Below are 11,458 nucleotides of genomic sequence, written 5' to 3'. Positions count from 1 at the left end.
TTCCATTATAATAAAAAAACCAAAACAGTAAAGGATCAGTGCCACAATGGTTACTTTGATGATATTACACATACAAACTACACAATTACGATCCATCTAGGTGACTATTTGCGGCTGATGTTGTGGAAGAGGTTTCACCAGATGTGGCCTGGAAAAGTAAAGACAAGATGACGTCTTAAACCAGTACATAATACCCAAATGTGTCTGTCATACAGTACTTATTCATACCTTTGAAGACGAATCCGATGGTTCTGTGTCAGGACTTGCATCGGCTATGGTTGCCAAATACACTATGTTTCTGTGCAATATCTGTTGATATCTGGGAAAAAACGACGGACAAATAGCACCAGAATATGAGCATGCCTAAATAGACAATGGACTTAGACGGCTGTGACTTACTGGACACACTCCACAGCTCGTCCCTTCTGCATGTATTCTGTGATACATCTCACCAACTGGTCGTTCTCGTCCAGCAGCTGAGGAAGAAACATAAACGTTACGTTATTGAGCATCAAACAAGACACTGTTCCCAACGCAGTTCTGCCAGAACCCTGTTTCTAACTTCAACAAACCATAATACTTCTTTCTAAACCCAACTCATTAAAAATGCCGATAAATATGCATTTACGAGTATTACGCCCATATATGATCCATATAGTCATAATTTTAGATAATCTTGGAAGACTGCGTGGGGAGCGACGTTGTGAGGTTAAAAAAACCTACTTGCTGTATTGTTTCTTGGCTAATTTTCGCTTTCCCTCGTAGCCTTTTTGGCACGAAAACGATGGACATGTTGATATTGCGGCGCTTGACCTAATGTGCTATGCTACATCTTACTCTGGAAGTATCAGATACGTGAGACGTACGCGTTTTACGCGTTACGTTTTTAGTTCTTCGTCAATTTCCATACGTTATCGAGACAGGGTCTGTTATTTAGCGCCCACCACTGGACTGGACAAGCAAAGACAATTTATAATACACCTGCGCCATCTTGTGAACTTTAGTACAACTACAGTGATCTCATACACACAATTTGTAAACATAACCAAGAACCATGGCTCTACCTCTTCTTAATGTATTTTTTCTTTGACGTTTGTAAAATCCTATATTGAAGATTGCAAGGCATGAAAAGAGCCTTTGTGGTTGCATTTAATGTGCCATGATGTTTTTTGTCTAAACCCATTAGAGTAAAAAATATCACTGCTACGAGAGTTGAACCTTCAAGCCAATAACCTTGCCCATTATTCTTCAAAGAAAAATGCAAAAAATATTTGGTCACCTTTGCAGCAATCACTGCAACTTCAAGTTAGTTAGTTGAAGGAAGAGCAGTGAAAATATAAAAAAATAAATAAAATAAAACATAGTAAAACCATAGCTGTAGTTAAATTAATGAGACTCACAGATGCAGGTGCATTTCATTTGCTTTGTCTTACATTGTTACTTTGAGTAAACTACAAATCACAGAAAAACAAAATTTTGGGAAAAAATATGTCAGCTTTATTTTTACTGAAAGATTCAATTTGGCTGCCCCATACAAGAAAATAGCAATTAATAATTACCAATTATGTTCTGTTATAATATCTTACTGGCTTGGTATATTAACAAATATCTGTTAAAAATGCAGTGGACAAAATAAAGCGCCAACGCTGTATGCGTGGAAAAATACCTATGCTTTAGGCTGCCATACTTCCACAGGTGTGCAGATGTAAAAACATGATTGACAAACTGACCATGTAACAAAAGGTAAACAGAGATGAATTCTGAAAAAGATACGTTCCAAAATATGAGCAACACATACATTCATAAATCACTATTTTAGTTTGAAGGCGTTTCCTTAATTTGGCTTTGTTACATTGACTTACTGGAGAAAAAAAAAACAACAAACCAGAACAAAATCTAGCTACTGATCACATAAAGTGATCTACTCACAGTAACAAAAGTGATTTTAGCAATTCACTTGCATTATCAACTCTTTAAGTAAAGACTGTAACAGATGTAAAAAATATTTCAGGTACAGTCTTCAAACTCTTTTACTGAGTATTAAACAACAGGGGCACAGTTGCTGTTGAAGTGACAAAGTTCATGATGAAGAGCTTCACTTCTTTGTGGTTTGTTTGTTGAATTATGCTGCAACTTTGTTATCCTTCTGAAAGATGGGTAAAAGTTACACATTTAAAATAAACAGCTTGCACCACCGTTTTTAAAATGGGTTATTTACCCTGTATTCAAAGTCAGAGAAGTCCCGTCCTCTTCCTCCTCTGTACCCCCCTCTGAACCCAGGTGGAGCACCACGAGGAGGCCCAAATGAACCCCGGCTGGAGGATCGCCCACGTCCTCCTCGAGGCCCAAATCCTCCCCTGCCACGAAAGCCGCCTCGGCCTCTGTGCCTCAGAGGAATGCCAAAGGTCTCTGCATTCATGCGCCTCTCCTCTGCCCAGGTCGGCCTTCTGTCCCTGGCACCAGCACACAAGACTCAATATACTTTGTTGTATAGAAAGGACAAATGACCTAAATATTTCATGCAAAAGTTCAATATTCTAAGGACCTGGGTTAACATTGTGACTGAAAACACAATACAGTACACTAATTATTCCTTTAACTAGTACCTCAATGAAACTAACTTTAATAATGAAACAATGTTCAAACATTATCACTATAATGAAGAACAGTAAAAAACAGATGAGAAAGTAGGAGCTTTCTTGTATCACTGCTGCCTCCTTCACAAGGACTTAAAACAAATTACTTACTTTGAAAATCCTCTTTCACCCGATTTCCTTAAGAGAAAAAAACATGCAGTTAGGTCTAAAAGTATTAGGCTAGTGACCAAAACCAAGATACAGTTATATAGTTGGCAGACACAGAGCAGATACTAAGTTTTATTTTGCAGCCATTCACGTCTGATAGGGAATATCAGAAACGTTTTATCCTCAGCATCAAAATTTGAGCAACAGTTCAGGTCTTTAATATGAAGTTGGTTCTTTTCAGGGGGTCTAAGGTAATTATCAAAAAACAACAAAAAATAGGAAATGTGTCAAAACTACAGTAAAGGCCAAAAATTGAAGAGGACATCCAGAGCCTGGTGATGTCAGTTAGTTGTTTATTGACTTTTGAGCCCTCGAATGAGGCAACTTTCTTTAAAAATGGTTGCAGTTTCTTTATGTTCCCCAGGATTTTCTGGTTCAGTCTCCAGTTCAGTTTTATCATTCTCAACCCACTGTAGTAGCATGCAGAACCCAAATCTTCAGGCACACGCTCCCCACAAAGGAATTTTCTATTCACAACTTGAAGTTCTGGAACACATGGACATCACCAAGGGTTGGGTCACCTCAGTCGTGATAACCTGGAAGCTCTATCCAGTTCTTGCTCATCTTCAATTACTTTTGACACATGAAACAGGTGGCATCATCTTGGAGAGCTGCAACTCCTAAAGCCTTGCTCCAATTTGGGCATCGATACTGTCAGATCGAAATGGAGTTTAAGCCCATATCAGTTACATTCGCTATATAAAGAAACAACACTGACCACTAAATGTGCTGCGTAACCTGCGCCGGCACCAATTTTCATATCAGATGCAATTCAAAATGCTATTGTGTTTAAATATCTACACTGTGTCTGCACTCTTTATTTGAGGGTTACTGCAGCCCTATACTCAGCTGACCAGCTCCTGCTGGCTGTGCCCAAAGCCAGACTCTTTGCCCAGACTATAGAGCAGCCTCCTTCTGCCAGAAAGATACTCGCAGTCTTTAACGCAGGTCAAGACTAGACTTAAAAACCCACTTCTCTCTGGCATTAATTCTAGTTAAGAAGTATATCTTGGGTGTTTTATTGGTGTCTATGTATTGTATTATCTGTATATTTGTTTTTTGCTCATTTTTTATGTGAGGCACTTTGAGCAGCTTTAGTTGTATTTAAAATGTGCTATATAAATACAGTTGAAGTGAACTGAACTAAATGGTAAATAAATGGTCACATTTATATAGCGCTGTTCTACCTTCAGAGCACTCAAAGCACTTACAGTACATTAAGGAACCACTCACACACACACATTCACACACCAGTGTAGATACACTGGAGGTGAGGAGCGTTGAGTGTCTTGCCCAAGGACACAATGTCAGCATTCATCTATGGGAGCTGGAATCGCAGAATTTGAACAGCCGGCCTCCAGATTGGAGAACGAGCACTAACAAATGAACTACTGTCCCCGGTGTTTACCCAGTAAAACTACCTAGTAGTGATACTCTGTTCATCACAGTGATGTTATAATTTTACTGCTTAGATGAATTCCATCCCTAGATTTGTTTAAATAAGACAGGCATGAAAAGGAAGTTAATTAAATGGATATACCTTGAGTCATCACAGGACAGGTTATCAAAGAAGGACTTGGATTTGTCATAGTATGTGTTAATGACAGCATCTTCCACAGCTGCTCCCTCATTAGTTGCATGTTCAGACTCAGCACTTTCCTCTCCATTTAGTGCCTTATCAGCTTTGTCATCTGTAAGTAGTGCCAAACACAAATATGTTAGTCAATATTCCTACATGTAATTGCAGTAGTTGTTTGATTCTGCCATTGTATACCTTTGAGTTTAAGCTTGTTTTGTAGTTCCTTATCAATATCATCTTTATGAAACTGAGCGTTGGCAGTTTCAAAGTCAAAATCCTCTTCAAACTTCATAGTACCATCCCTGCGCATGTTTACTCTGCCTCTGCTGCGGTTTCCTCTTCCACGACCACGCCGTACAGCCTGAGCAGAAGCTACAACAAAATATAATATATGTCAGTATCATTGCTCATCACATAAAACCAAGGTGGCCCAGTCCAATTTTCTCTCCCAAGCAGGATGATCGGTTAATTTAGAATTCCTGCTTAAAGATGAAAAATAAAATGTTTATCAAAGTATTACCATAAAAAGTAGCTACATTTAGCAATATAATAATGCTACTGTTAATAATGTGTAAATACCAGTAAAATGCAGACACAGAGAATAAAATAGAATACATTTGCTCAGACTCAAGGACAGGACTGCAAGTTCCTGTGGCCCAGTCGGTGCATGGGAGCTCACAAATATAATGCTCTGCTGACCAGAAGAGGATCCTCCTTCACCCTCTCCTTCACCCTCTCCTTCACCCTCTCCTTCACCCTCACAGACACTTTCTCACCCTATCCTTTCTGTAGAGTCCATAGCGTCATTGTTCACGTTGCCTGTGTGACACTCTATTAAACCATACTGACTTTATGTTACAGACTCTTGGTCTGCTTTGGTGCATACACCAAAACAAACATCCTTGCAACCTGTTCCACCATAGTCTCGACAAAACACAGAATAGACATTATGTAGCACTGTTGAATTTCTTCATGTCGCACATTATAAATTGCCATCTTTAAGCACTACATGAACCATGCAGCATCATGCCTCTAATGCACTTTCTCAGTATGCCATAAGCAACCTACCTATATGACAATAAAGGCACTCTTCAAGAGCTCAAAACATATTGAGTATTAAGCATCCCATTATTATTCTGCAGCTGCTATGGAATTTGCCCTAGACAAATTCCCCTTTGGGGCAATAAAATATATTTTATACATTTCTTACCAGCTTGGTGCTTATTAGCATCTTGGCTTTCAGCAGTGACAGTGTCATTTTCTGCCTCAGGCAATTTCTGAACTTCCAAAGCTGGGAAAAATAAAGTATGCAATAAAGTCAATTCAAAATATATTATATAACTCAAAACATTCAAAACACTCAAGTCATTAAATTAAGTTCTTCTATGTTTTCTAAGAAAAGCACTAAAGCAATTTATGATGTGAGATTAGTCCTTACATTTTCTCTGTTCCAGAAGGTCTGGTGGCTTCTGGTTGACACTGGTTGAAGAGGTGGGAGGGGCTTTGGACACTGATGCTACTGACTGAGTCCTTTGTCCTACAGGTGCAGATGGAGCAGGAGCTATTGTCTGAGGTGGCTTAACTTGTTCTAGGGTTGGACTTTTGGTTAAGGCATCCAGTGAGGGACTTGTGCGATCTGTCAACATTTTAAACGGTAATCAACTTTTATTATCAGAGGTCCACATCATAATGACAATCATGGCACAGTGTTGAAAAAATATAATTTGAACTATCCATCCATCCATTTTCTTCCGCTTATCCGGGGCCAGGTCACGGGGGCAGCAGTCTAAGCAGGGACTCCCAGACACCCCTCACACGTCCTCCAGCTCCTCCGGTGGGACCCCAAGGTGTTCCCAGGCCAGCCTAGAGACATAGTCCCTCCAGCGTGTCCTGGGTCTTCCCCGGGGCCTCCTCCCGGTGGGACATGCCCAGAACACCTCCCTAGGGAGGCGTCCAGGAGGCATCCTGAGCAGATGCCTCTAGCCTCTAGTTTGAACTAGAACACAAGATTTACCTGCTACAGTTGATCCAAATTGATGGACAACTCCAAATTGACTATAGGGTGCCACAGGTACACTGCTGAAGGAAGCAGCAGACTGAAATGATGAGGATGGTGCAGCTCCACTGGCAGAAGATCCAAGTGAAGACTAAAACCATAGCAAACATTGTTGAAACTGACTTTAAGGCACAAAAGCACAAGAACAATGTAAAAACTGGAACATACTTGAACAATGGCAGGATCATGTGGAGGGGAGGTAGTCGTCTTGGGTGCCTCACATACAGTCAAATCCTTTATGTCACTGCCTCTGAAGATGATGTACTCAAATATCTCATCTCGAGGAGGAATAGGTCTATCAGTCGGCCTGTCTTCAGTCCCAAAAGAGCGAACTGTGAAAAACAAACTGATCCTAGTTATTCTTTACATGGAAGTTTATGCATGTAATCCATACACATCATATAGTGGGTGACTTCTAGTGGTGGAGTTTAACTTTATTAATTCTTATCGATCGTGTTTGAAAGTTTTCACTGTCCTCTTTTGTGTCAATTTGGAAAAATGTGACGATACCTCTGATTCTCTTCTTATTTACCAAAATGTAAACAAAGAACTGAGGACAACTCCAACAATTATAGCATAGCATTAGCTGCAACCAGTCAGCTAACTAGCCAGTGCAACTCATTTTATTTACCTTTTACAGTTCTAATATTTTCCTCAATTTGTTAACTTACATAAAATGATTGACCTTACCTTTAGCAAGAGCCACAGTCGAGTTTAAAGTATCAATAGTGTACAAAATGCCTTCATAGCGGATCCCGGCCTTAGAAATTAGGCTAATTTTGCTGCCAATGTAAGGCGTCCCTCCTCCACTCATATTGGTGCTCAGTTTACGCGCTAAATCAAACGAATTGCGTACAGCCAGTAAAAAGCAGCTGCAAATTAAATTGCGGCATAAAGCTAACTACATTACACGAGAAAATGAGTTAGCCACACGTTTGAGTTGAACTAATCTACCACCACGACATGGCCGTTTTCATTTCTCTTCACCCGCCGCTAAGCATGCTGGGAGAAAAAGGATGGGGGGCCAAAACAGGACAAAGCATTTGACCAAGTTTCCTCCTTTTAAATCCGCCACATTTCACCCATAATTTTATCAACTATGCATATGTTGTGCGCTTTGTGTATGTTTTACAAACACTATGTAATCGCAATACTTTAATCTGTGCAAAGAAATAGCGGCAATTTGCTGTTGCCTCACCTTTAATAATACAAGGGTTGGTGTTTTTTCTTCTAGATTTGACTAGAAGGCTATAACCAGGCCACAATTAAGCGACATTTGTGTGCATGGTGTCGTGTAATTACACAGATATATGACATGAATAGCAAGTAGAGGGTCAGTCCTTTGGAGTACCAAAGGTCCAGTCTGCACGATCTGCAACCCTGTCTGCTCCCTTTATATAATGACGTAAAACTCATTCCCACAATGCCTAGTAACACGCATGCGCTATGTAAAATACAACAGCTATCTGTGAGCAGAGATGGCGGGCGCCTCCGACCCCCTGGAAGATATGCTCTTTTCAGAGGTGGATGAAAAGGCTGTGAGTGACCTGGTGGGATCGCTGGAGTCTCAGCTTACAGGCCAGAGCAACGCAGCGGGTAAAGCAGACGAAAACGGAGCTGCTGGCTCAGTGGCACATGCTAACCATCACTTGGGAAAAACGCTCCCAGCTCCAGGAGGTATCATAACACAGGAACAACAACAACAAGGACGCTGTAATAAACCTGGGATGCGCCAGGGTAATAATTCCAAAAGCGCTAATCCAGACAAAAGCATCACTTCTCCTTCTTCGGACTGCTCACAGTCTTTCGGTGAGACATCCACTCCTCCACCTGCCTCTGTGAACGCCTCTAGCAGCAGTCTACAATCACATGGAGCATCCATCACAACACTAACTGCAGCTGGCGTGTCAACTCTGACATCGACGGTCAGCATCAGCACCGCAGCAAACCGGAGCCATAAGGTTTCCTCCAGTCCGAGCGAAACCTCAGCCGGGGTTATCTCACCGAGAAAGCGCATAAGTACCCCGCGGAGGACTGTTGGTACCCGGGTTAAGACTTTGAACGGAGCCGCGGTAACGACGAGGAGGAACAGCAGCGCTGCAACAGTAGAGTCTCCCGGAGACAGTAGCGCATCACCCAACTCCCCCAGGCCTGCACATCCCTCTGTGAACACTTCAACTTTTACCCTTTCATCAGGACAGGCTGCGATTGCTCTAGACCGGGGTACTCTTACCATTGCCCTCCACAGACTACCTAACCACATCGTGGCCAGCATAGCCCAAAACGGTACCAGTGTATCCGCTTTGGTAGAGCGGGGTGCTCACATAGGACCCGTCAACACCACAGCAGCTCATCACAGTACCAAAGAGACTGGAGACACAGTAGTGTCTCCCTCTACTGAAGAATCTCTCTCTAAATCTGAACTGTCAAGTCAAACTGCTAGTATGAATTCAGATAAGAACTCACCTGATACTGCCTCTCCCCCCACAACATTAACAGCTACAACAACAGTAACCACTACAACCGTCAGTCAACCTCTGAGCTCTACATCAGTTGCTCCCAGTAGTGTTTCAGTGGTGGCAACCTCATCTATATGTGGTACTGGACAAACTACACTAGTAACTACAACTACTACTGTGGCCAGACCAGCGGCCCCCTTGCCAACACCCGTTGTGGTCACCTCTGCACAGCCCCGTCCAGGAGTCACTCCACCTCAAAGGATTGTAACTCCTCAGTTGATTGTCAGACCACCTCAACAACAAACAACAATACAGCTCCCTCCTGGGTTCACCATTCCACCTGGTAAGGTTTAAATGATTGAACTCCCAGACCAACAAAATCTTCAGTTCACACATATAATAAAACATAAAAGAAAGTACTTGTTGGGTTTTATTTTTTCCTTGGTAATGAGAGTATCCAATGTAATTTGTCTCAATGTTTAAAATCCTTCATCTTTTTTTCTTTCCAATCATGTATCCCCTGCTCGTGCACACTTGAAAGCAGTATTTGTAATCAGAGAACATAAAGAAGATTATCTAATAATATTATAACAATAGTTCAAACATGTAAAAACGTCCTACCACCAGTGTACATGAATGAAACAAGTTTTAATCTGATCTATTTTGTGTAAATCTGTGTCAATTGAAATAACCCACATTTTCCATTATCCATTCTTTGGTAACTTGCAGGAATGGTGTTGGTGCGCACAGAACTTGGCCAGCTTGTGATGGTTCCTCAACAGGCCCTGGCCCAAGCTCAAGCCCAGGCACAGGCCCAAAACAACACCAGCCCACGCCCAGCCACACCCACCACTGGGACACCCTTCAGAGTCACTACTCCACAGGTGAGAAACCCATATAGCTGTGTGTCATAGTAAATATTATTATTAACATGAATGCAACATATATGTTGTATTTGTGATTCTTTTGTGGAAAGTATTAGGTAACAATGCTAGCAATCTAAAATTTTAAGTACATAAAACTGAAGTAGTCTATTACAAAAATGTGTTTATTATTTTACATCTTGTATTTTTTTGTTATATTCTACTTTTTGAAAAACATTTACTGAATATCATGATCAATTAAATCCCTTCTCATTCTTTTTTATATTATTTGCAGAATATTTATGTTTTTTGTTTATATCAATACCTTGATTCATAAACAGACATTACACTACCAACCGAAACCGACCTAAAATATGAATTGGTTAAGTTGCAGTGAATATTTTCATCAGTCATCATAGGATAAGTAATGTTAATAGGTGAATTAACATCTTGTTGTCACTTTGGGAGCACTGTCATCAAACTTTAAAAATGTACTAAATTATTAATAAGATTTTGCTTATTGTCACATGTGGATTAATCATTAATGTAAAGGTGGATACTGAAAAAAGCTCCTCAAAAAATCTGTTTTAAAATAATTGGAAGTTTTCTATCCATTTGTATACTAAAAATTTATTAGAGGCAATGGAATTACCTAGCAGCTTTTTGGTATTTTAATTTATTGCAAAGACCTAGAAATCACACTAGGGGGCAGTAGTCTTTAGTCTTTCTAGTAGTATTTTCCACTGAGGCACCTGTATAGGATTTAACCTATATTACCACCATTGCTTTACAGTAGCTGGACTGTCTTTTCCATTTTTTGAGGGAAGTTAAGAATACTGTGTAAGAAAATCAATGAATAATTTATATATATTTTAAAAGAAAAATCACCAGGGTGAATTTAACTGCACTATTAGCGCATTAGTTTGTCTATTTTATATTGCATTGTTTTGCTTAAAACCTAACAGTATTTCTACAACACCAGTAGTTCTACATTGATGTTTTGCTGCATTTACTGTAAACGAGGCAAACTCTATATTAAAAATAAAGGTTGGAAGAATTAAGGTTATCCTTCTATCCAGAATGAGTCCTAAAGGAAAGCCTCTCTGAAAAGAGAGTCACAGATTGTCATTGGCTTTCACAGTCACATTGAAGACAAATTAGCAGGCTGGGGCATTGCCATCTCGACAGGAAAAGCTGGAGCAGAGAAATGAAAGGGAATGGTGTTTATTCCCAGGGCTCAGTGCCTCTGTCGGCCTGTCACTCTTCCCATGACCCTGAGGGGAGAAACGGAAGGCATCCTGAGCTTCCTTCCTTCCATACCTGTTAAATCATTCATCATCCAACTGCCTGATTATTTTAAAAACCTAACAAGGCTTTGGTTCTCTAGTTTGTGTATGTGAGACACACAGTGCTGGAACTACACGCTGATGGTGAGATGCACCCGCCGGTGGCTCTAAATATCTCCTAACCTCGTCTGCACCACCTCCACCACTCCTTTTCTCATCCTTTTCTTACTTCCTTAGCTAGCATATTTTAAATGATACAAAACTTTTAATACAGGGTCCCTCCTCCTGTTTGCTTTTCTACTTTTCTCTTTGATGGTCTCCTGTCCTTAACAGAGTTTTGGTTCTTGTACAAGACAAAAGCAGTCAGTCATGTGTCTTCTTGAACATATTTTTTGCAGCCATCATGATTTC

The 11,458-nt window shown here is 40.5% G+C and overlaps 3 protein-coding genes across 7 annotated transcripts in view; 1 reads left to right on the top strand and 2 right to left on the bottom strand.

Annotated features, from left to right (window-relative positions):
• Position 1: 1 nt before the first annotated feature.
• ss18l2 (ss18, like 2) lies at positions 2-844 on the bottom strand. Its single transcript, XM_033991647.2, has 4 exons — positions 724-844; positions 400-476; positions 229-319; positions 2-148 (listed from the first exon to the last, which is right to left on the bottom strand). The coding sequence occupies exons 1-4, from the start codon at positions 790-792 to the stop codon at positions 86-88; spliced, it is 300 nt and encodes a 99-aa protein (XP_033847538.1). The 5' UTR covers positions 793-844; the 3' UTR covers positions 2-85.
• A 621-nt stretch (positions 845-1,465) lies between these two features.
• Positions 1,466-7,441, bottom strand: lsm14ab (LSM14A mRNA processing body assembly factor b). Of its 2 annotated transcripts, none has more exons than XM_033988929.2 (10): positions 7,130-7,441; positions 6,608-6,771; positions 6,398-6,530; positions 5,822-6,019; positions 5,594-5,674; positions 4,579-4,755; positions 4,345-4,495; positions 2,748-2,774; positions 2,219-2,453; positions 1,466-2,146 (listed from the first exon to the last, which is right to left on the bottom strand). In XM_033988929.2, the coding sequence occupies exons 1-10, from the start codon at positions 7,251-7,253 to the stop codon at positions 2,123-2,125; spliced, it is 1,314 nt and encodes a 437-aa protein (XP_033844820.1). In that variant the 5' UTR covers positions 7,254-7,441; the 3' UTR covers positions 1,466-2,122. The 2 variants fall into 2 exon arrangements, with proteins under 2 accessions (XP_033844820.1, XP_055088433.1); XM_055232458.1 differs by having other exon boundaries at positions 1,466-2,143; positions 7,130-7,429.
• Positions 7,442-7,893: 452 nt separating this feature from the next.
• The window catches only part of LOC117390659 (transcription initiation factor TFIID subunit 4-like), a 50,032-nt gene continuing 46,467 nt past the window's right edge, over positions 7,894-11,458 (top strand). For all 4 annotated transcript variants that reach the window (XM_055232416.1, XM_055232412.1, XM_033988443.2 and 1 more), the window contains exons 1-2: positions 7,894-9,241; positions 9,628-9,782. In XM_055232416.1, the coding sequence (XP_055088391.1) occupies positions 7,918-9,241; positions 9,628-9,782 (1,479 nt within the window). In that variant the 5' untranslated portion in view covers positions 7,894-7,917. The remainder of the gene's footprint in view (positions 9,242-9,627; positions 9,783-11,458) is intronic.

The sequence above is a fragment of the Periophthalmus magnuspinnatus genome, chromosome 3 (assembly GCF_009829125.3).
Source record: "Periophthalmus magnuspinnatus isolate fPerMag1 chromosome 3, fPerMag1.2.pri, whole genome shotgun sequence".
Classification (NCBI taxonomy): Eukaryota; Metazoa; Chordata; class Actinopteri; order Gobiiformes; family Gobiidae; genus Periophthalmus; species Periophthalmus magnuspinnatus.
Note: the sequence above shows the minus strand (reverse complement) of the source record. Positions and strands in the feature narration are given on the sequence as shown.